This window comes from Bos taurus, chromosome 5 (assembly GCF_002263795.3).
Source record: "Bos taurus isolate L1 Dominette 01449 registration number 42190680 breed Hereford chromosome 5, ARS-UCD2.0, whole genome shotgun sequence".
NCBI lineage: Eukaryota > Metazoa > Chordata > Mammalia > Artiodactyla > Bovidae > Bos > Bos taurus.
The window spans coordinates 15,467,496-15,492,036 of record NC_037332.1 but is presented as its reverse complement, the minus strand read 5'-3'; the positions used below and the strand labels follow the sequence as shown (position 1 = coordinate 15,492,036).

General features: G+C 37.5%; 1 protein-coding gene across 1 annotated transcript in view; it reads left to right on the top strand.

Moving 5' to 3' along the window:
- RASSF9 (Ras association domain family member 9) overlaps positions 1-23,644 on the top strand; it is a 33,584-nt gene extending 9,940 nt beyond the window's left edge. The window contains 1 exon segment of the mRNA NM_001193083.2: positions 22,384-23,644. Within this exon segment, the coding sequence (NP_001180012.2) occupies positions 22,384-23,644 (1,261 nt within the window).
- Positions 23,645-24,541: the final 897 nt, after the last annotated feature.

Here is a 24,541-nt window from a genome sequence, read left to right as displayed (position 1 = left end):
TAGCAGTGAATCAGCTTGGGGGAGACCACAGACCTTCTTGGGCTTCCCAGCTGGTGCTAGTGCTAAAGGACCCATCTGCCAACACAGGCAACGTAAGAGACATGGGTTTGATCCCTGGGAAGATCCATTGGAGGAGAGCATGGCAACCCACTCCAGTATTCTTGCCTGGAGAATCCCATGGACAGACGAGCCTGGCGGGCTACAGTCTATAGGGTAGCAAAGAGTCAGACATGACTGAAGTGACTTAGCATGCACACCCCCACAGACCTTGAGAGTAGAACTTGGAGATATGTATTTTTAGCTCTGCACATAATTAGCTTTGTCTGGAAGCTACGAGAGATGCTATTGAAAAACCATGGATGTCTCCATGGAGTAGACATATAATAACTACAGTCTCATAAGAAGAAAAGAATTGTACACAATTAGCAAAAGCACTTATGGAACTCTAGTGGACCTTTGAGTTCTACCATTTTTAATGCACAGGAAGTCAAGCACTTTGTAGCAGGCAACCACAAAGTGTTAGATTTAATTTCTTGACTGCTTGTTCTTCTACTTTGATAGTGAAAGTCAAAGAACCTTTTCTTAGAATTACTAATAATAGGCATGGAACTTAGACTAAGTTTGTTTTTTTTTAATGATCATTTTTAGTGGTTCTATTTTAGCTAGGAGAACTTGCTTAATCGCAATTTAGAGAATTACATAAAATGGCAGCTTTTGCTATGCAATGCCTTATGTATTCTCAGCATATAATAGTATTGCTTTATTATCTACCTTAGCATCTGAAAATAAAACATTCTCAACTCTCCCACTCTATCAGATTTGGTATCTACTTGTATATATTTCCCTTGTTTGGACTCAAGATAATGGTTATTTGATGATTTTTAGAAATTCAAAAATATCAAATGAATCCCTTTCTTTGGGGGCATTAATAAGATTAAATGGACCTTACTTTAAGGAAATTGTTGCTTGGTAGACACACAGACATACTTTAATTAAAATATAGGCAGGTATTTTAAAACATCATAATAAAATCTATGCTTTCAACAAAAATATTTATTTACCTTAAGATGTGTGCCACACATTTTTCTATGTGTTGCAGATTAAAAACTGAGAAAGACAGTCAATCTTTCTATTCTTATTGAGGTTGTAGTGCCGTGGTGGACAGGCAGACAGTAAGCAAACAATAAATGAACAAGAAATTTCAGGTAGAGATTACAGTTATAGGAATCACTATAAAGACAGAACTATAAGAATTCAAAACTGAGTAGAAGGGCATGATAGAAAGTATCAGGATGGGAAAAAACCAATCAATGATAACTATAATTTGGGCTCTGAGTAAATAGGAATATAGTTGTATCATCATAAAGAAAAGAAAAAGTGGCAAGAGTAATTTGAGGGAGGGAAGAACATGAGGGTGAAGAGTAAAAAAATTCAAGGTGTCCTTTGAATGTTACCAAATATTCCACCTCCAAACACCTGGTGTTTGGACACCCTGCACATTGAAAGCAGCCTTTCATCCAGCCTACTCCCATCCCGCCTGACATCCATATGGGACTGATTAATATGGAACATACTGCACCTGGAATGGGACTTTAAAGGCAAAACACACTAGTTTCCCAGCCAAGACCTTCAAGCTGACTAATCCTATGTTAAACCTACTCATTCTTCATCCAGCATTTCACTGCCATCGTCTTAGTGAGCCTTCACTCATTGCCTTTGGCTGAAATTACCTCCAAACATGGTCATGACTTCCATGAGATTATGCATTCTACTGTATAAAGACCAGATTCTTTTTACTTTCTTTTATTTTTAATTGGAGGATAATTGCTGTACAACATGAATCAGCTATATATATACATATATCAACTCCCTCTTGAACCTCCCTCGCACTATTTTTACTTTCTTATCCCCTAAAGAATAATACATAGAACCACTGTATAGATATCAGAGTTCAAATAATATTTTAGTAATTAAATAAACAGAATCTAGATTTTTGATACAAGTAAATCATCTAGGTCAGGAGTCGGTAAACTTTTTGTGTAAAAGGTCATATAATAAATGTTTAGGTTATTCCCACCATAATGTCTCAACCACTCAACTCTTTCCATGTGGTGTGAAATAGACAATTCAGAATTAAGTGGGTGTGACTATACATAAACTAATTTTATTTACATGGAGTGGATAGTTATAACCAGCAGGTCCAAGTTGACTGAAAAATTCCTTTTGTTTATTTCTCCCTCAAAACCCTTCCACCACTCATGCTCCAAAAAAATAAATAAATAAAAGAACACTTAGGTAGACATGGTGACTGTGTTAAAGGCGGATGAGCTAGAGAAAAAATCTAGGAAGACTCCGAATTTGCAAACTCGAGTGAAATGGCAGGGTGATAGTGATTCCCTTTTGTTAGGATGGGAAATCAAGAGATGGAAGAGTTTGAGATGTGTGAGGAGGAAATGGTGAATTCATTTTGATGGGCCATGTTTGAGGTGGCTATAATATAAAGATAAGTAAACATGTAAATACTAAGTTGGGAATATTGGTCTAGAGCTCAAAGGAAAAAATAATAGATGTTGGAACTGTCATCATACAGCTGGTTGATAAGGTTGTGGCTGACATTACAGTCACCCATAAGATATATATCAGTTCAGCTCAGTTCAGTTGCTCAGTCATGTCCAATTCTTTGGACCCCATAAATCGCAGCACACCAGGCCTCCTGGTCCATCACCAACTCCCGGAGTCCACCCAAACCCATTTCCATTGAGTCAGTGATGCCATCCAACCATCTCATCCTCTGTCATCCCCTTCTCCTCCTGCCTTCAATCTTTCCCAGTATCAGGGTCTTTTCAAATGAGTCAGCTCTTCGCATGACGTGGCCAAAATATTGGAGTTTCAGCTTTAGCATCAGTCCTTCCAATGAATACCCTGGACTGATCTCCTTTAGGATGGACTGGTTGGATCTCCTTGCAGTCCAAGGGACTCTCAAGAGTCTTCTCCAACACCACAGTTCAAAAGCATCAATTCTTCAGCACTTAGCTTTCTTTATAGTCCAACTGTCACATCCATGCATGACCACTGGAAAAACCATAGCTTTGACTAGACGGACCTTTGTTGACAAAGTGATGTCTCTGCTTTTAATATGCTGTCTACATTGGTCATAACTTTCCTTCCAAGGAGTAAGCATCTTTTAATTTCATGGCTGCAATCACCATCTGCAGTGCTTTTGGAGCCCCCCAAAATCAATTCAGCCACTGTTTCCACTGTTTCCCCATCTATTTGCCATGAAGTGATGGGACTGGATGCCATGAACTTTGTTTTCTGAATGTTGAGCTTTAAGCCAACTTTTTCACTCTCCACTTTCACTTTCATCAAGAGGCTCTTTAGTTCTTCTTCACTTTCTGCCATAAGGGTGGTATCATCTCCATATCTGAGGTTATTGATATTTCTCCTGGAAATCTTCATTCTACCTTGTGCTTCTTCCAACCCAGCGTTTCTTATGATGTACTCTGCATAAGAGTTAAATAAGCAGGGTGACAATATACAGCCTTGACGAACTCCTTTTCCTATTTGGAACCACTCTGTTGTTCCATATCCAGTTCTAACTGTTGCTTCCTGACCTGCATACAGGTTTCTCAAGAGGCAGGTCAGGTGGTCTGGTATTCCAATCTCTTTCAGAATTTTCCACAGTTTATTGTGATCCACACAGTCAAAGGCTTTGGCATAGTCAATAAAGCAGAAACAGATGTTTTTCTGGAACTCTCTTGCTTTTTCCATGATCCAGCAGATGTTGGCAATTTGGTCTCTGGTTCCTCTGCCTTTTCTAAAACCAGCTTGAACATCTGGAAGTTCACAGTTTACGTATTGCTGAAGCCTGGCTTGGAGAATTTTGAGCATTACTTTACTCGCATGTGAGATGAGTGCAATTGTGCAGTAGTTTGAGCGTCTTTGGCATTGCCTTTCTTTGGGGTTGGAATGAAAACTGACTTTTTCCAGTCCTGTGTATATAGTGAGACAAGAAATGAGTCATTAAAAACCTGGAAGATGCCTATTGTATCAGTTATCATTTACTGATAATAAAAGCATCATAAAAATTAGTGGCTGAAAACATTTTTTTTTTTTTTGCCACATGGGGTCTTAGTTGCAGCATGTGGGGTCTAGTTGCAACATGTGGGATCTAGTTTCCCAACCAAGGATTGAACCTGGGCGTCTTGCATTGGGAGAATGTAGTTTTAGCCATTGGACTACCAGGAAAGTTCTAGCAATGCATTATTTGCTTGATTTTCTGGATAAATTGGGATCATTATTCCGGTTTTTACTTGAGCTCTCTCATGAGCAGTGAGTTAGTCAAGGCTTAGGGTTCAGTGGGTTAACTGGTCAACTGAGATGGCTGGATCTCCCTGTCTTTCCATGTGGTCTTTCATCTCAAGTTTTTTCATTAAACAGCAGTCTCAGAACAGCATTCCAGGAGGAAGAAGGCGAAGTTGCAAGATTTCTTGAAGCCTGGACTAGAACGTGCACATGTGGTTTTCATCACATTCTATTGGCCATACTTAGTCCCAAGGTCTATTCAAGGAAAAATAAATAGATTCCATCTTTCAATGGAAAAAGCTGCAAAGAATTAGTGGCCACCCCTGCATCACATCTACATTTATTGAGTATGTCAGAACTGAAAAGAAGTTAGAAAGGGAAAGAAATAAAGAGTAAAGAAAGAGTCAAGGGAACAGACTACTGCAAAAATGAGAGGAAAAGGTCACAACATAAATCTTATAAAGAGGTCAAGTCAGATCAGTTCCAAAAATAGCAATTGGATTTAGAGATTACATCTTTGATAAAGCTAGGAAGAAATGTGTCTGCTGTGGGTGTGTGGTGATGGAAGTCACTTTAAAGTGGTTGTTATTGGAAAGAGGTGAATTGGAGAAAGTGACTGTGGGTTATTATTTGAGTTTGTGAAGGAAAGATAGTTGAGGTGTGTGTGTGTGTGGTCAAATTGAGTGACCTGATTGTAGGAAGGACCAGAAGTAAAGATAGAAGATATAAAGAGTTTGAAGAGTGAAGAGAAGTCGCTCAGTCACGTCCGACTCTTTGCAACCCCGCGGACTGTAGCCCACCAGGCTCCTCAGTCCATGGGATTTTCCAGGCATGAATACTGGAGTGGGTTGCCATTTTCTTCTCCAGGGGATCTTCCCGACCCAGGGATTGAAACCGGGTCTCCTGCATTGTAGGCAGACGCTTTACCATCCAAGCTACCAGGGAAGCAAGAAGGGATAAACTGGGACTTCCCTGGTGGTCCAGTGGTTAAGAATCCACCCTGCAATGCAGGGAACAGGGGTTTGATCCCTGGTTGGTGAACTAAGATCCCACATGCCCCGCAGCTGAGCCCCTGTACTGCAGCTACTTAGCCTGAGCTCCACAGTTATAGAATTCTGTGCATCACAACAAAAGATCCCACATGATGCAATGAAGATCCCACGTGCTGCAGCTGAGATCCCACTGAGCCAAATAAATAAAAATGAAGTTATTTTAAAACATTATAAAAGAAGGGATAAATTATGAAGCAAAGTCCTAGAGGAGGTGGAGACAGTGACATTCAGAGGCTATTAAAGAGTTAAAAACTTTGAGAAAGTAAATGGATGTAAGATACTTTTCATGTAGATGACCAGTGTTTTTCTTTTATCCATAACGTTTTCAAGTACCTCTTTAAAAAAATGGCATGAGGCCCTGGTATATTCTTATTTCTACAAGTAATTTACTTGTTGCTCTTTAGGTAATTGATTTGTGACTAATGTGAAGAGATGATTATTTTAAATAAAACTGCCAGTTGGAAGTCACAGTTTATTACTGTTTATTATAGACCATGTTCAGAATGTAGAAATCAGGAATAAAGGAGCTCCTCTTACATTTTCAGCTATCCTACTGGATAATTCAAATTCTTACATATTTCTAGCGCCATTCAAATCTACCATCATATTTCAGAACACATTTAGAGAGGGATGAGTAGGTGGCTGCAGGCAAATACAAGCTGAAAATCACCGTCATTAGAAAACAGCTTCCACTAAGAAGGCAAAAGCAATTATGGGCTTAGCTGCCAAAAGGAAAACAAATGTTAGTAGTTGACATAACTACAGCTATTGTTAAACTAAATATTCAGGCTGGGTAACTTTCCTTTAATGAATGTGCTCTCTTGTTTTGAATTATTTCTTTACAAAGTACAAATCAATAAGGAAAGTTTTGCGAAGCACAGGTAACACTTGGAAGTAAGCCCTAGAATTTCCAATAAGATTAGATATTTTCTCAGCATTTCATCTAGTAAACACTACATGTTAATATTTACATTTTGAGTATAATCAACTTCCGGAGTCTTAGTTTACTTAACCTCCAGTAATCTCCAATACACATTCTTTACACATCCCCTTCCCTTTTCTCTGTTTATGGGAATTATGTATAGTATTATAGGACCCTGCAGTGATGGAATGTTTAGGGTTTTTCTTATCCTATATGACTGGCTTATATTATTACACCCTAGAAAATTAAAACTGGTATTAGTAATGCATAGAACTAGTGATTTTTTCTATGCATATATATGCATAAAATTTTAATTTTCAAGATGGTTTTAATATTTGCTACCCCTATTTTTCATAGAATGATTAATTTTCTGAAGGACTCCAGTTTTAAAACTATTTTAATAAAATGTGAATAAAATAAACAGTTTGCGCTTAATGAAAACTATTTGATAGCACTATTTTCATGCTTCATCTATCAAAACAGTAATCCAAATTTACATAGCAGCCTAAGCAAAGACTTGTATTGTTTGTGACTGACACGATCTGTGATGATCTCTTCCTGAGACTACAGTACTATGATCTCAAAAATTTTACTTCAGAGGGCATGCGTTATTCTCTGGGTAAAATAACCAGAGTTATTTTAGCATGTAGATGCAGAGAGATTCCTCACCATTTGTCTGCTTCATTAATTTTAATTGTGTTCAGACTTTGTTTTGTGTGTGTCTAAGTGTGTAAACCATTCCCTTATTTTGGGGGATTCCAAAATCACTGCAGATGGTGATTGCAGCCATGAACTTAAAAGACGCTTACTCCTTGGAAGGAAAGTTATGACCAACCTAGATAGCATATTCAAAATCAGAGATATTACTTTGCCAACAAAGGTCCGTCTAGTCAAGGCTATGGTTTTTCCAGTGGTCATGTATGGATGTGAGAGTTGGACTGTGAAGAAAGCTGAGCGCCGAAGAATTGATGCTTTTGAACTGTGGTGTTGGAGAAGACTCTTGAGAGTCCCTTGGACTGCAAGGAGATCCAGCCAGTCCATTCTAAAGAAGATCAGTCCAGGGTATTCATTGGAAGGACTGATGCTAAAGCTGAAACTCCAGTACTTTGGCCACCTCATGCGAAGAGTTGACTCATTGGAAAAGACTCTGATGCTGGGAGGGATTGGGGGCAGGAGAAGAAGGGGACGACAGAGGATGAGATGGCTGGATGGCATCACCAACTCGATGGACGAGTTTGAGTGAATTCTGGGAGATGATGATGGACAGGGAGGCCTGGCTTGCTATGATTCATGGGGTTGCAAAGAGTTGGACACGACTGAGCGACTGAACTGAAGTGTGTAAACATTACAGAAAGAGTCAAAATTGTCACTTAACAGGTTTTTTTGTTTGTTTGTTTTTAATTTTATGGGTAGTGTATGGGAATAAAATGTTTTCCTTGACCCTGTTAAGTTCCATGCCTGGTTCTGAAAATTAAACTGACCAAAAACAGACTGACAAGAGAAAAGCATTCACATTAATTTATTGTAAGTTTTACATGACACAGGAGCCTTCTTAAGGAAATGAAGATCTAAAGAAATGGTTAAATCCCAATTGTTTTATGCTAGGTTTAATGAAGAATGCACAGTCATGGAGAAGTGTGGTAGATAGGTCAAAGAATACAAAGTAAGTATAGCAAACTGGGAGAAATTTAATAGAGTCTGGATTCGTCTCTTCACTTTGTATTCAGAGATAAGAGTGCTCCTTTCCTTCCAATATAGGAAGGGCATCTCTCAGCTGAGGATGCTAGGATCACTTTCAGGGGAGAGGCTTGGATGGAATGTCCAAGTGAACTCCCCATTTCTCCCATTTTCTAGAACTCCTTCCGCTTCAAATACTCCAGGTACCATATTTTGACATATCATGTATTGAATCCCATCAATAGTACATTTGCTTACTTCACATGCCTTCATGGTACATTAAGGTGATCAATGTTTAAGTACAGAAAACAACCCAAACCAAATAGATTTTAAAATCAATATAGCTTTAAAAATGTGTTTATTTTTGATCATGCTGGGTCTCCATTGCTGTGCACAGACTGTCTAGTTGTGGTGCGTGGACTTCTCATCGTGGTGGCTTCTCTTGTGGAATGTGGGCTCTAGGGCGCCGGCTCAGCAGTTGTGGCTCACAGCCTCAGTTTCCCTGTGGCAGGTGGACTCTTCCCAGACCAGGGATTGAACCTGTGCACCCTGCATTGGCAGGTGGATTCTTAACCGCTGGACCACCAGGGAGGTTCTCAGTATAGCTTTTAAATGATTAGAGACCATGTCATGCTTTAGAACTTACTAAAAATGTAGTATGTGTATAGAAAAAATATTTATTCTCTCTAGTTGCTGGGATGAATAAAATACTTTAAAAAAATCTGAATTGAATGGGCAATTCAGCATTTTACACAGATGTCTACTAGAGGAACTATAAAATTATTTTCTGGTTGCTTCTTAAACAGGTGAAAGAATTAGGAGTCTGTGTACTGACAAGCTTCCAGATTTCCAAGAAAGTCAGTCATTAAATATCACATTGATAGATGATCCTGTATGTATGGACAATGTATAGAAGCAGGTAGTAAGTAAATATATAAAATACTTTTATCATAATACCACAATTTTTTTCCCTCTTCAGTAGATGACTGTATCTGACTCAGATTTAGTATCTTGTTTCCAGTGAGAGAAAACTTAATGAAATATGTTGATTATTTTATTAGGCAGTAGGGAGTTCATCAATACGGATTCAATTCTAACTCATTTAATCCAAATTATTCTTATTTTCCTTATTTCTACATGATCTGTATTTTCTCCCACTTACTAACTGAGGGTGGTATTGAACAAATTCTTAATTTCTTGTGCTTCAGTTTTTTAATCTTTGTAATGAATTTGATTACAGGACATAGCTGATAGGGTTGTGATGAAAATTATATGAGTTTATATATTTTAAGCACTTAAAACAATGCCTGGCACATATTAAGCATGAAATAAATGTGAGCTATTGTCAGACTTTATTTTTCTGGGCTCCAAAATCACTACAGATGGTGACTGCAGCCATGAAATTAAAAGACACTTACTCCTTGGAAGGAAAGTTATGACCAACCTAGATAGCATATTCAAAAGCAGAGACATTCAAAAGCAGAACCAACAAAGGTTCATCTAGTCAAGGCTATGGTTTTTCCAGTGGTCATGTATGGATGTGAGAGTTGGACTGTGAAGAAGGCTGAGCACCGAAGAATTGATGCTTTTGAACTGTGGTGTTGGAAAAGACTCTTGAGAGTCCCTTGGACTGCAAGGAGATCCAACCAGTCCATTCTGAAGGAGATCAGCCCTGGGATTTCTTTGGAAGGACTGATGCTAAAGCTGAAACTCCAGTACTTTGGCCACCTCATGCGAAGAGTTGACTCATTGGAAAAGACTCTGATGCTGGGAGGGATTGGGGGCAGGAGGAGAAGGGGACGACAGAGGATGAGATGGCTAGATGGCATCACTGACTCAATGGACGTGAGTCTCAGTGAACTCAGGGAATTGGTCATGACAGGGAGGCCTGGCGTGCTGCGATTCATGGGGTTGCAAAAAGTCGGACACGACTGAGCGACTGATCTGATCTGATTGTTATCTAACGTCTCCTTCTACACACACCCCACTGTTCTTTTCCCCAGTCACCTTACTTATTTTCTAAGTATCTGTTCCTTAACCACCAAGCCTAAACATCATCATATTAAGTAATAAACTGAAAGAGTCCTCCTCACAGATAAGATCTAAGGATCTTAGATACAGGATCCAAGATCCTGTCCCAAATGAAATCTCATGAGGTTCTTTTACCTAATTTGACTTTAAAGGGTTATGGAAATTGAGAATGTCTTGAAGACATTGGGGTCAACTTCTATGTCTTATTATGGTTTATTACATATTACCTAACTTTGATTATTATTGCTTTTTAAAAATTTTTGTGGCATTTTTATACAGAATATGTTAATATCTCATGATTTCCAATAATATTTAAGATGATATTGAAATTTTAAAATCTTTCTCTCTAAACATATCTTTTGTCCTTCCCCAGCTATATAATGCATTTCTGAAATTAAAGATCATCTTATCTTCTATAGAATTTTACCCGCATTGTTTATTCATATTTATTAAAATCATAATTCTGTTAACACATTATTGACCAGGGGATGTTTTGCAGAAACTAATGCCTCTGGTCAGTAATGTGTTAAGAAATGAATCTTGAATCAAGTTATAAAAATATGTATGCTATAATTCAAAATGGACAATTTATTTGGGGAATAACTAACTTATTAGTTACTAGGATAGATTTGATTTACATAGAACTTTTTTCAATCATATATTTAAACTTTTATCTTTACCAGAGTCTGTCTTAAATTTCTGTTTGGGTCATTTTTTTCCTCTTACTACAAAGCCACCCAATTATAGTACACAAAATATAAATTTTTCTCTTACATAATAGTAGTGATATTAACTAATTAATTAGCTAAACTCATTGTATTGAATTGGATAAAATGTTCATTTGAGTTTTTCTGTAAGATGTTATGGCCAAACCAGTATTTGTATTCTGATAATTTTGATTATTGGGAAAAGATGCTATTAAATTTGGAAGCTTGACCTTTTAGTTTGAAAAGAAATGTGTCATGTAATTTAAACCCTGACTACCCAAACTAATTACTTATGGCATCCCTCAGTATTTTAAACTCCATAATTTGTAGAGCTGGGTTTGTAAGTTAAAATACCAGTTTATAATCTTTGGTATGGAATGTGATTTAATAAACTTGCCCTTTATCTTCACCTATAATTATTCTTTATTCTGGTCATAACAAACACCCTCTTCCAACAACACAGGAGAAGACTCTATACATGGACATCACCAGATGGTCAACACCGAAATCAGATTGATTATATTCTTTGCAGCCAAAGATGGAGAAGCTCTATACAGTCAGCAAAAACAAGACCAGGAGCTGACTGTGGCTCAGACCATGAACTCCTTATTGCCAAATTCAGACTTAAATTGAAGAAAGTAAGGAAAACCACTAGACCATTCAGGTATGACCTAAATCAAATCCCTTATGATTATACAGTGGAAGTGAGAAATAGATTTAAGGGCCTAGATCTGATAGATACAGTGCCTGATGAACTATGGGATGAGGTTCGTGACATTGTACAGGAGACAGGGATCAAGACCATCCTCATGGAAAAGAAATGCAAAAAAGCAAAATGGCTATCTGGGGAGGCCTTACAAATAGCTGTGAAAAGAAGAGAAGCGAAAAGCACAGGAGAAAAGGAAAGATATAAACATCTGAATGCAGAGTTCCAAAGAATAGCAAGAAGAGATAAGAAAGCCTTCTTCAGTGATCAATGCAAAAAAATAGAGGAAAACAATAGAATGGGAAAGACTAGAGATCTCTTCAAGAAAATCAGAGATACCAAAGGAACATTTCATGCAAAGATGGGCTCAATAAAGGACAGAAATGGTATGGACCTAACAGAAGCAGAAGATATTAAGAAGAAATGGCAAGAATACACGAAGAACTGTACAAAAAATATCTTCACGACCCAGATAATCATGATGGTGTGATCACTGATCTAGAGCCAGACATCCTGGAATGTGAAGTCAAGTGGGCCTTAGAAAGCATCACTATGAACAAAGCTAGTGGAGGTGATGGAATTCCAGTTGAGCTATTCCAAATCCTGAAAGATGATGCTGTAAAAGTGCTGCACTCAATATGCCAGCAAATTTGGAAAACTCAGCAGTGGCCACAGGACTGGAAAAGGTCAGTTTTCATTCCAATCCCAAAGAAAGGCAATGCCAAAGAATGCTCAAACTACCAAACAATTGCACTCATCTCACACACTAGTAAAGTAATGCTCAAAATTCGCCAAGCCAGGCTTCAGCAGTATGTGAACTGTGGATTTCCTGATGTTCAAGCTGGTTTTAGAAAAGGCAGAGGAACCAGAGATCAAATTGCCAACATCTGCTGGATCATGGAAAAAGCAAGAGAGTTCCAGAAAAGCATCTATTTCTGCTTTATTGACTATGCCAAAGCCTTTGACTGTGTGGATCACAATAAACTGTGGAAAATTCTGAAAGAGATGGGAATACCAGACTACCTGATCTGCCTCTTGAGAAATTTGTATGCAGGTCAGGAAGCAACAGTTAGAACTGGATATGGAACAACAGACTGGTTCCAAATAGGAAAAGGAGTTCGTCAAGGCTGTATATTGTCACCCTGTTTATTTAACTTATATGCAGAGTACATCATGAGAAAGGCAGGGCTGGAAGAAACACAAGCTGGAATCAAGATTGCCGGGAGAAATATCATAACCTCAGATATGCAGATGACACCACCCTTATGGCAGAAAGTGAAGACGAACTAAAAAGCCTCTTGATGAAAGTGAAAGTGGAGAGTGAAAAAGTTGGCTTAAAGCTCAACATTCAGAAAATGAAGATCATGGCATCCGGTCCCATCACTTCATGGGAAATAGATGCGGAAACAGTGGAAACAGAGTCAGACTTTATTTTTCTGGGCTCCAAAATCACTACAGATGGTGACTGCAGCCATGAAATTAAAAGACGCTTACTCCTTGGAAGGAAAGTTATGACCAACCTAGATAGCATATTCAAAAGCAGAGACATTCAAAAGCAGAACCAACAAAGGTTCATCTAGTCAGGGCTATGGTTTTTCCAGTGGTCATGTATGGATGTGAGAGTTGGACTGTGAAGAAGGCTGAGCACCGAAGAATTGATGCTTTTGAACTGTGGTGTTGGAAAAGACTCTTGAGAGTCCCTTGGACTGCAAGGAGATCCAACCAGTGCATTCTGGAGGAGATCAGCCCTGGGATTTCTTTGGAAGGACTGATGCTAAAGCTGAAACTCCAGTACTTTGGCCACCTCATGCGAAGAGTTGACTCATTGGAAAAGACTCTGATGCTGGGAGGGATTGTGGGCAGGAGGAGAAGGGGACGACAAAGGATGAGATGGCTAGATGGCATCACTGACTCAATGGGCGTGAGTCTGAGTGAACTCCAGGAGTTGGTGATGGACAGGGAGGCCTGGCATGCTGCGATTCATGGGGTCGCAAAGAGTAGGACACAACTGAGCAACTGATCTGATCTGATCTTTATTCTTTAATTAATTATATGCTTTTATTCAAGACAATGTAAACTTCTACAAGGTAATTTTAGATTTGAGCCTGAGATAAATATCCTGAAATTGAATTTCTTTTGTTACTGTATTATAGCTGCCATTCCTAATCTTTAGTTCTGAATCTTGCATTGTTGAGTTAGTCTGTCTCCAAGTGTTATTTACTGACTTGTTTTAAATATGAGTGCCACATGTAGTGGGTTATACACCAAAGAGTTCTATAGACTGGACCTAATTCCCTGTGATAGTTTATTTGGTCAAGGTATTTTGAGAACAGACTTCATAAGAAGGATTTTTATAATTCTACAGGCATCTATGTTTTCCATGGAAAAATCTTACTATTAGGAGGCATTGAAGTCTGTTCTCTGTGCTGAATCAGAATTCAGTGCAACATGTATTTTTTTTCCCTCTGTACTCTTATTTTTATTACAGGATACATAAATGAATAACATATGTTATATTAATTCTGATTGTGGTCCTTGCTATGGCTTTGAACTGCATGATGATATCAGGGAAAAATAAATGTCTTTTAAGGAGTTTAAATATATTTTGAGGTTTAATCAAAATTTCAAAGGGAATTAATTTTACTATGTGTTAGGAAATATTAAGGAGATTATTCCTACTTTTCTATAGAATTAGAAGTTTGGAAAGCATTCATTTAATTTGAACTGCATGTAAAAAAATTACTAAGACAATATCTTAGTTTGGCCAAAAGTCTGATAAAATTTAGAATAATAGCAACCTTTGTTTTGTATTCAGCAATCAGAAAAGCACAAATAATCAGATTTTTAAAAATACAGTATTGACAGCCTTCAGAATGGGAGAAAATAATAGCAAATGAAGCAACTGACAAACAACTAATCTCAAAAATGTACGAGCAACTCCTGCAGCTCAATTCCAGAAAAATAAATGACCCAATCAAAAAATAGGCCAAAGAACTAAATAGACATTTCTCCAAAGAAGACATACAGATGGCTAACAAACACATGAAAAGATGCTCAACATCACTCATTATCAGAGAAATGCAAATAAAAACCACTGTGAGGTACCATTTCACACCAGTCAGAATGGCTGTGATACAAAATCTACAAGCAATATATGCTGGAGAGGGTGTGGAGAAAAGGGAACCCTCTTACACTGTTGGTGGGAATGCAAACTAGTACAGCCACTATGGAGAACAGTGTGGAGATTCCTTAAAAAACTGGAACTAGAACTGCCTTATGATCCAGCAATCCCACTGCTGGGCATACATACTGAGGAAACCAGAATTGAAAGAGACACATGTACCCCAATGTTCATCGCAGCACTGTTTATAATAGCCAGGACATGGAAGCAACCTAGATATCCATCAACAGATGAATGGATAAGAAAGCTGTGGTACATATACACAATGGAATATTACTCAGCCATTAAAAAGAATACATTTGAATCAGTTCTAATGAAGTGGATGAAACTGGAGCCTATTATACAGAGTGAAGTAAGCCAGAAAGAAAATCACCAATACAGTATACTAACGCATATATATGGAAGTTAGAAAGATGGTAACAATAACCCTGTACACGAGACAGCAAAAGAGACACTGATGTATAGAACAGTCTTTTGGACTCTGTGGGAGAGGGAGAGGGTGGGATGATTTGGGAGAATGGCATTGAAATACGTATAATATCATATATGGAACGAGTCGCCAGTCCAGGTTTGATGCACGATACTGGATGCTTGGGGCTGGTGCACTGGGACGACCCAGAGGGATGGTATGGGGAGGGAGGAAGGAGGAGGGTTCAGGATGGGGAACACATGTATACCTGTGGCAGATTCATTTTAATATTTGGCAAAACCAATACAATATTGTAAAGTTTAAAAATAAAATAAAATTAAAAAAAATTGGTTTAGATCTAAAAAATAAAATAAAATAAAAATACAGTATTGTATTCCAATTCATTTGAATAATGTGACTTCAAGACAATATTATATTCCAGGGTGCCTTTGAATAACCAAAGCAAGAAAATGTTATATTCAGTGTAGTTTTATTGCTAAGGTATTTTTAAAGATACTTTCTAACTTGTCTAGGCATGTCGTACATGCCTGTACTGTCCACAACCTTAACTAAGTGATAGATTTATTTATTTATTTTTCTCACTTCCCTTGGTTATCTCTGGGAATTTCCCTTTGGTCCTGTAAAGACTGCAGATATTATCTTGACTACTTCTTCTCCTAAACTGAAGGTGTCTCAAAACCTTCATTCCTAATTCTGGTCTTTGGTTGTCCACTCTGTCACAGGGCAGAATAAACTTGCAAAGAAAGAGTAAGGGAGAAATACAATGAAACCCTTTCTGCTGACTTCCAACCCTCTCCATGCCTCTGGCACTGCCCTAGTCTCCTTGGCCACTTCTATCCTGTCATTTCATCCCCACATCTTTTCTTCCTACTGTCCATTCCCCATTTAATGGTCAGATATTCAAATACTATTTCTTAATGAAGAAGGAAGATTTACTATTTCTTAATGAAATCTATGAATGCAAGTTTGTTTGTTTTTCCCCTGAACTAAAATTAATCCTATTCTGAATACTTGTGTTTCTATAGCATCTTAATGCAGCTATCAGTATTCTTTAGGACCAGTTCTGGGACTAACAGAGGGAAGTCCAGTTGGACAGGATTAATAATAATAATCATAAATACTGGCAATGAGGGTGAAAGGAGAAAAAGTTCCATTGGCAATCCATTAAGTAGAATGCCAACTTGCATCACTTATTTAGGAAATGTCTCACTTATTTGTTATTTTTGTTTTAATATATTTTACTGTTAGATTCTCCACAAGATGTAAGAGAAAACAGAATAGACAAAGCTGTGATGAAAGTATATTTTGTTGTATATATGGATCAAGATTCCTCAACGGGCTTCCTCTGTGAGTCATCAGTAAAGAATCCACCTGCAATTCAGGAGCCACAAGGGATGCAGATTCAATCCCTGGGTGGGGAAGATCCCCTGGAGGAGTAGATGGCAACCCATTCCGTATTCTTGCCTGGACAATCCCATGGACAGAGCAGCCTAGTGAACTACTGTCCCCGGGTTACAAAGAGTCGGACATGACTAAGCAATGAGCCCACGCATGCATGCATACATGGTTCTTCAACAGCACCACTGTTGACATTTTAGGCTAGATCATTCCCATGCTCCTAGCATCCCCAGACCCTAATGTGAAAACCTGAAATGTCCCCACACATTTCAGGCAAAATCACCGCTGGTAGAGAACCACTGGTTTAGAAGGAGAGCGTTCTGTTTACATAATAAGCAATGGTAATAAAAAGAAACAGAAGAGTCTTTGGGCAATGAGGCAACACTAAGAGATATGTCCAACATGCTCATAAAGCTTCACAGGTCTGTACCCTTCAATCTGTTGGAGACTTCCATCACTGTTTGCAGACAGAGGTTCCATCAATTGCTTGAAACTGATAAAAGTTTAACTTTTGATTTCCAAGCATGGAATATGATTCTGCAGAGTTGAGCAATAAGAGCATTTCACTTAGAATCACTCCTATATATGGCAGCTAGATTATGTTAGTATCATACTTCCAGGCTGGCCTAGGAAATAAAAAGTTATAATGTAGATTCTTTGGAAAAATGCATTCAGAGATCTAAATATTTTTTATAAATACCATGGATTGCTAGTTTACATATACTGGGTTTTAGCATATCTTATAATGTAATTATTCTTAATAATTTCTCATTTTAATGATTCTTATTTTTTTTTAAGTAGGGCTCAATATGTAATATTTGTCCTGATAAATTTTATATATCAAATTTCAATTAAACTTCAATGTCTACCATACTAGGAAGAAATGTCATTTTTTGCATTATTCTCCTGGGCCCCAAGTTCTTTTTTTTTTTTTTTTTGTACAACTTAAAGATAGCCAAATATTATCTATTTATCTTTATTTTTCTCTGCCTTCACACTTAATCCTTTTTCTGTAAATACTTATGTTGTGGATCTTCAATTTGACATTAAAATGTCTTATTTAATACTTAAGATTTCCAGATTTAAATAGTTGATTTATTCCCTACTGCTTTATGCACCATAGTTTCTCAATGGAAACTTGTTGAAGAAATGTTTAGTTGTATGAATTTGCATATATAATTCCAAGCCAACTCATCTTAATTCTGTGTGTTCTGTGGTATTAAAACTAATTATCAGTGGAGACATTTTTAAGTTCATGATTGAATACAGGGTGAATGCAAAAATTCTCAAATATAATTTTCACTCTATTTCAGAATAAATCTGGAAAAGTACCTGTGAGGCTAACACATGTTGCTGAATAGTTTCATTTGGCATATAAATTTTCTTAATTGTCTGAAGAAGATAATCTAAAAGGAAAAAACTGAATAATGAAATAGTTATGGAAGAGTAGTCAGGTGAAATATAAATATATGTATAGATTCTTTTCAGTATAATAAACTTTATTACCACAGTGTTAAAATCAGAGAGTTATAAATCAGAGAAAGATTAAAAGGATTCTCAGCTCATCTGTGATCCAAATATTATACTAATGATCCTTTTAAACATCTTTAATTAGATAAACAGTTGTGTTATATTGGAAGTGTCCATGCAAAAATACTGACAAGCTAAAAACAGGTGAAAAAATATTGTGGGATGGATTGGAAAATATTTTGAAAATAATACTGTTAACTACTGTAGCAAGCTCAATAATGTTACTGAATAATACCACACCCTTCTCAGCATTAAGTAATAATAACAGTAATTTTACCATTAGTGTTAATAACCTATATTTACCCAGTACATTTTCCACAATTTTCAAAGGACTCTTCTTCTTTCTCTTATCTGATATTTGAAGCAATCTTGTGAGAAATGTGAGTCAGATATATAATATATATTGTAGTATTACAGTGATGAGTACAGAAGATTAGAAAAATTTATAATTTTTCTAATTATAAATTCATAAATAAATTTATAAATAAATTCTATACATTAAAATAATTTATTGGAATTCAAAATGAATTAGTTAGTGAAAATGAATTGTTAGTGAAAATTAAGATGAAATCATATTTTAAACTATCAAGTATTGTTCCTACTATTCCTTTTTTGAAAATCTTTACAAATAAATCTTGTTAATGTTTCAGAAGGCAAAAAAGAATTTAAAGCATCAGATAAAAATGGATACTGTGGTGCTATGAGTGTTTTTTATTTTCTTTTATATACGTAAATAATTTTTAAGCTTATTTTGTGATTATAAACTATTTGAAAACATAAACAGAGCATGTTGTTGTTATTCAGTCTCTCAGTCATGTCCGACTCTTTGCGACCCCGTGGACTGCAGAAGGACAGGATTCCCTGTTCTTCACCATCTCCCGGAGCTTGCTCAAACTCATGTTCATTGAGTCAGTAATGCCATCCAACCATCTCATCCTCTGTCATCCCCTTCTCCAGGCTTCAGTCTTTCCCAGCAACCGGGTCTTTTCTAATGCTCTTTGCATCAGGTGGCCACAGTACTGGAGTTTCAGCTTTAGCATCAGTCCTTCCAAAGAAATCCCAGGGCTGATCTCTTTCAGAATGGACTAGTTGTAACTCCTTGCAGTCCAAGGGACTCTCAAGAGTCTTCTCTAACACCACAGTTCAAAAGCATCAATTCTTCGGCGCTCAGCCTTCTTTATGGTCCAACTCTCACATCCAAACATGGTGATGGTGGTTTAGCCACTAAGTCGTGTCTGACTCTTATGACCCCATGGACTGTAGCCTTCCAGGCCCCTCTGCCCATGGGATTCTCCAGCCAAGAATGTGACTACTGGAAAAACCGTAGCTTTGACTGTATGGACCTTTGTTGGCAAAGTAATGTCTCTGCTTTTTAATATGCTGTCTAAGTTGGTCACAGAGCAAGCATCTTTTAATTTCGTGGCTGCAGTTGCCATCTGCAGTGATTTTGGAGCCCAAGAAAATAAAATCTGTCAGTTTTCATTGTTTCCCCATCTGTTTGCCAAGAAGTGATGGGATTGGATGCCATGATCTTAATTTTTTGAATGTTGAGTTTAAGCCAGCTTTTTCATTCTCCTCTTTCACCTTCATCAAGAGGCTCTTCAGTTCCTCTTCACCTTCTGCCATAAGGATGGTGTTATCTGCATATCTGAGGTTATCGCTATTTTTCCCATCAATCTGGATCCCAAACAAAACAATACTTAATTAGAATCTTTGGATATATTCAATAATATCAAATTTAATAAAGTGTAAAATACATATATAATTTCTAAAGTATGTATGGGAAAGGTCATAATATATAGTAAATAATTATGTAGTATATATTGTGTATATAATAATAAGGACTTCCTACGTGGCTTAGATGGTAAAGAATCCACCTGCAATGCAGGAAACCTGGGTTCCAATCCTGGGTCAGGATCCCCTGGAGGAGGAAATGGCAATCCACTTCAGCATTCTTGCCTGGGAAATCCCATGGACAGAGGAGCCTGGCAGGCTACATACAGTCCATGGGGTCACAAAGAGTCCATGGGGACATGACTGAGCAACTAACACACTTTCATACTACATAATTACAGGTGCAGTATACTATATATTGGGCTTCCCAGGGGACTCAGTGGTAAAAGAATCCACCTGCCAATGCAGGAGATGCAAAAGACAAGTCTATCCCTGGATCAGGAATATCCCCTGGAGAAGGAAATGATCACCCACTCCAGTATTCTTGCCTGGGAAATCCCATGGACATAGGTGCCTGGTGGGCTACAGTCCATGGGTGGTAAAAAAGGCTGACACGACTTAGTAACTAAACAGCAAATGTTTTATAAATCATACAAATATTTCTGTGATCCACATTTCCATGATGGTATCAACCGCTGAAGAAATGCTCAGCAAATATTTGTCAAATGAATGAGTGAATAGAATCTCGATTGGAGCCATACTATAAAATAAACATCATTTGCAAAATCCTAAGCCTGCTACAAAGTAGAATTAAACATAATGTGGCTTATACTAGGTATGGAAGATTTACTGCCTACATTCAATGAAGAATAGTAATTACTTTTAAACACGCTCAGTCAAGTGGCAGAAGTTTCGAAAATTACCTGGTTTGAATGATGATAATAAAAATTCCTCAAAATATTTAGAGAATAATTGAGTCAAGAAAATAAAAGGACGTTTAGAGCAAATTTTTTTAAGTGTTTGAAACCAGTTAGCTTGTGAACTGTTAATAAAGGCACTCAATTTCTCATATATAATATGGAAATAATAATATCTTTCTTGATTGTGCATAATGACTGTTAGGGTTATATCATCCACATGAGCTGAAAACTATCAGGTCTCTAGTGGAAGCCATAACATATAAGCACTTGCTCCTTCCAAAACAAGAGAATCCCAATTAGCGCAGGGATCATGGAAGAACTGGGGAATTCTCATGTATGTCATTATTATTCTAGCGTACATAAAGACTCCCTGATCCCTGTTTTCCAGTCTTCTTCACAGCTGCTTCACAGTGTAGAGCTGAAGCGCTTATAAGTCATGTGTCATCCTTAGCTACAGACCCAGAACTGATGTTTCCCATCTAGAAAATGTAACAGAATGTAAGGATTACTCTAAGGAGTTAGCAGTAGGGCTTTTATACTTATGAGAGTTTTGTCAGCTAAGGGAGGCATCCAGGCAAGTCAAAATCCTTTATTGCTGTATGAAAGCAGGAACAAGATTAATAAGAAAAAGGCATAGAAGGTAATACATTTCCACATGCTTTTCTCCATGGCTGGCTATTGGGAAATGTCCTTCCTTGACCAGTTGGGTGCTCTAATGAGGCACTGTGGTTCCACTGCTATCAAAGGCTAATTTATGTGATAAAGTTCCTCTTTAAGAAGTAGTTTATGGTTTTTCTTCCAATTTAATCCACATGTCTAAGCCATTAAACTCATAAACTTGTTTTTACAGTGCATTAATTAAAAGTACACTCCAGTCAGCTTTTTTGCTTAGGTTGAATCTTCACTTTGTCACTACTTTGTGACTTTGTTCCTATTCACATGTCACCTTCTTAGAGAAATCTCTCCTGAGCTCTCTAAATAAAGTAGACCCCTTCCCTTCCAAGTCATTCTCTATCACTTCATCCTCTTTAATCCTCTCCCTAGCATTTACCCCTATCTTATCTTAATTACACGTTTATGTCCATGTCCTTGTCTCCTTTGCTTATTGCTATATCTTTAGCATCTTCAGACATATCTGGCAGATGGTTGGCATACAGTAAATATTTGCAGGATGAAATAATCACTAATTTCAATAATGGACTATTTTCAATTCTTTACTAACATTCTATTTACATTTCCATGATTATTCCCTAGTCCTACGTCTCCAGCAAAATAGTCTTGTATGTGCATGCTAGGTCACTTCAGTTGTGTCCTACTCTTCGTGACCCTATGAACTGTAGCTCCTCTGCCCATGGGATTCTCCAGGTGAGAATACTGGAGTAGGTTGCCACGTGCTCCTCCAAGTGATCTTCCTGACCCAGGGATTGAACTGGCAACTCTTAGGTCACCTCCATTGGCAAGCAGGTTCTTTACCACTAGCACCGCCCTGGGAAGCCCCAGAATAGTCTTATTCTACCTCTTATTCATCACCACTCTGATTATTATTTTAACTCTGGTAATTCTAACTGCAGTTATATTGTGTCTGGCTTTCTAAAGATAAAATAGCCTCCATTATCTTTGACAACAATTTGCCTGTTCCAGAGCCCAACAGGAGTTAAAAAGAAAACTAAGATATTTTTCATGGTCTTAAATTTTCTTTATTACCATAAAACGTGTGATTCTTATGTAGTCTCACCTCAAAATGCATCTCTCACTAAGGGTAAGATTTAGAGAGGGTATTAACATTAAACCATCTTTCTGAGTTTATACACGTGATGACAGTAGTATAATGTACTTTGTTTTTCTTTTAGACCTCCAACTAAAGAAATGGATTCAGAAGAGAAGGAAATTGTGGTTTGGGTTTGCCAAGAAGAGAAGATTGTCTGTGGGCTAACCAAACGCACCACCTCTGCCGACGTCATCCAGGCTTTGCTTGAGGAACACGAGACTACATTTGGGGAGAAACGATTTCTTCTGGGAAATCCCAGTGATTACTGCATCATAGAAAAATGGAGAGGCTCTGAACGGGTTCTTCCTCCCCTAACTAGAATCCTGAAGCTTTGGAAAGCATGGGGAGACGAGCAGCCTAATATGCAGTTTGTTTTGGTTAAAGCAGATGCTTTTCTTCCAGTTCCCTTGTGGCGGACAGCTGAAGCCAAATTAGTGCAAAACACAGAAAAACTGTGGGAGCTCAGCCCGGCAAATTACATGAAGACATTACCACCAGATAAACAAAAAAGAATAGTCAGGAAAACTTTCCGGAAACTGGCTAAAATTAAGCAGGACACAGTTTCCCAGGAGCGAGATAGTATGGAGACATTAGTTCATCTGATTATTTCCCAGGATCACACTATTAATCAACAAGTGAAGAGAATGAAAGAGCTGGATCTGGAAATTGAAAAGTGTGAAGCTAAATTTCATCTTGATCGGGTAGAAAATAATGGAGAAAATTATGTCCAGGATGCATATTTGATGCCCAGTTTCAGTGAAGTTGAGCAAAAGCTAGGCTTGGAATATGATGAAAGGCAGATGCTGGAGGACCTGAGAGAAAGTAATGGAATTGTACAGCTGGAGGAACGATTGACCTACTACAGAAAGCTCATTGACAAGCTCTCTGCCGAAATAGAAAAAGAAGTAAAAAGTGTTTGCATGGAGATAAATGAAGATGCAGAAGGGGCAGCTGCCAGTGAACTTGAAAGCTCTAATTTAGAGAGTGTTAAGTGTGATTTGGAGAAAAGCATGAAAGCTGGTTTGAAAATCCACTCTCACTTGAGTGGCATCCAGAAAGAGATTAAATACAGTGACTCATTGCTTCAGATGAAAGCTAAGGAATATGAGCTCCTCGCCAAGGAGTTCAATTCCCTTCATATCAGCAATGCAGATGACTGCCAGCTAAAGGAAAACAGAGGAAAGGAATCTGAGGTGCCCACCAGCAATGGGGTGGTTTCTCCTTTTACTCAAAGAATATTTAACATGTATACAAATGACACAGACTCAGACACTGGTATCAGCTCTAACCACAGTCAGGACTCGGAAACAACTGCAGGAGATGTGGTGCTGTTGTCAACGTAATTTAAATGGCTTCACTCTGACTTACTTTAATATTGTTTGTGTTTGTTTAATTTAATAGGAAAATTTAAATATTCCACTCGATAAAAATGTAAATAATGTTAAGGAATTCAGTAGCTAGTAAGAGCTAGAGAAGTTTGTTTGTTGGTTTGTTTTGATTTAAGAGTTCCAGTGTTATCTAATTATTACAAGTTCAAACAATGAGCTGTTTATTAGGAATGCAGCAAAAATAGCTTGTAGGTATATAACAGAGAAATAATTTGATGTGAATTATAGTTTGTTTCTATGAGAAGTGATGTATTCAAACTTCAGACTAATTCTTAATATTAGCATCAATATATTGAAACTATACACGTGAACAAGTAAAATTAAGATGTATTGTTATAGAGTTTTCAACACTGTATCATTGGTATTTTATAATCTGTAAAGTATATGATAACTCTTATATTATAACTATATTAATTCAAATCCTTGTTCATTTCTTTGCTATTTAGAATATATATCATCTCTGTTAGTTCCTGAATCCCTCTACCTGTTTAGGTTTAGATAAGAGGAGATGGAAGGGTCGTTACTGGAACATGTACAAATACCATCAGTGGATCAGAAAGGGGTATAAATAAGAAAAGCCAAGTTTTGCAGACAATAGCAACTTTTCTAAAAAAGCTGAAAATTAATAGATATTTATGTGCTTTCTCTATCTGATATGCAAACCTTTAGCTCAAACCAGTCATCTATGCAGGTTCATTCTTTGAGTGAGATACGGTGTGAGTCACAGAGAAAAATCACAGGGTCATAGTCCTGTTTGATTATACCTTATCTAAAAAAGGTGAAGGGATGCATCTTGGAGTCCTTTGTGTGGGTAAAATAGAACTCCATGTACCTTAAGTATCCCCTGGAGGA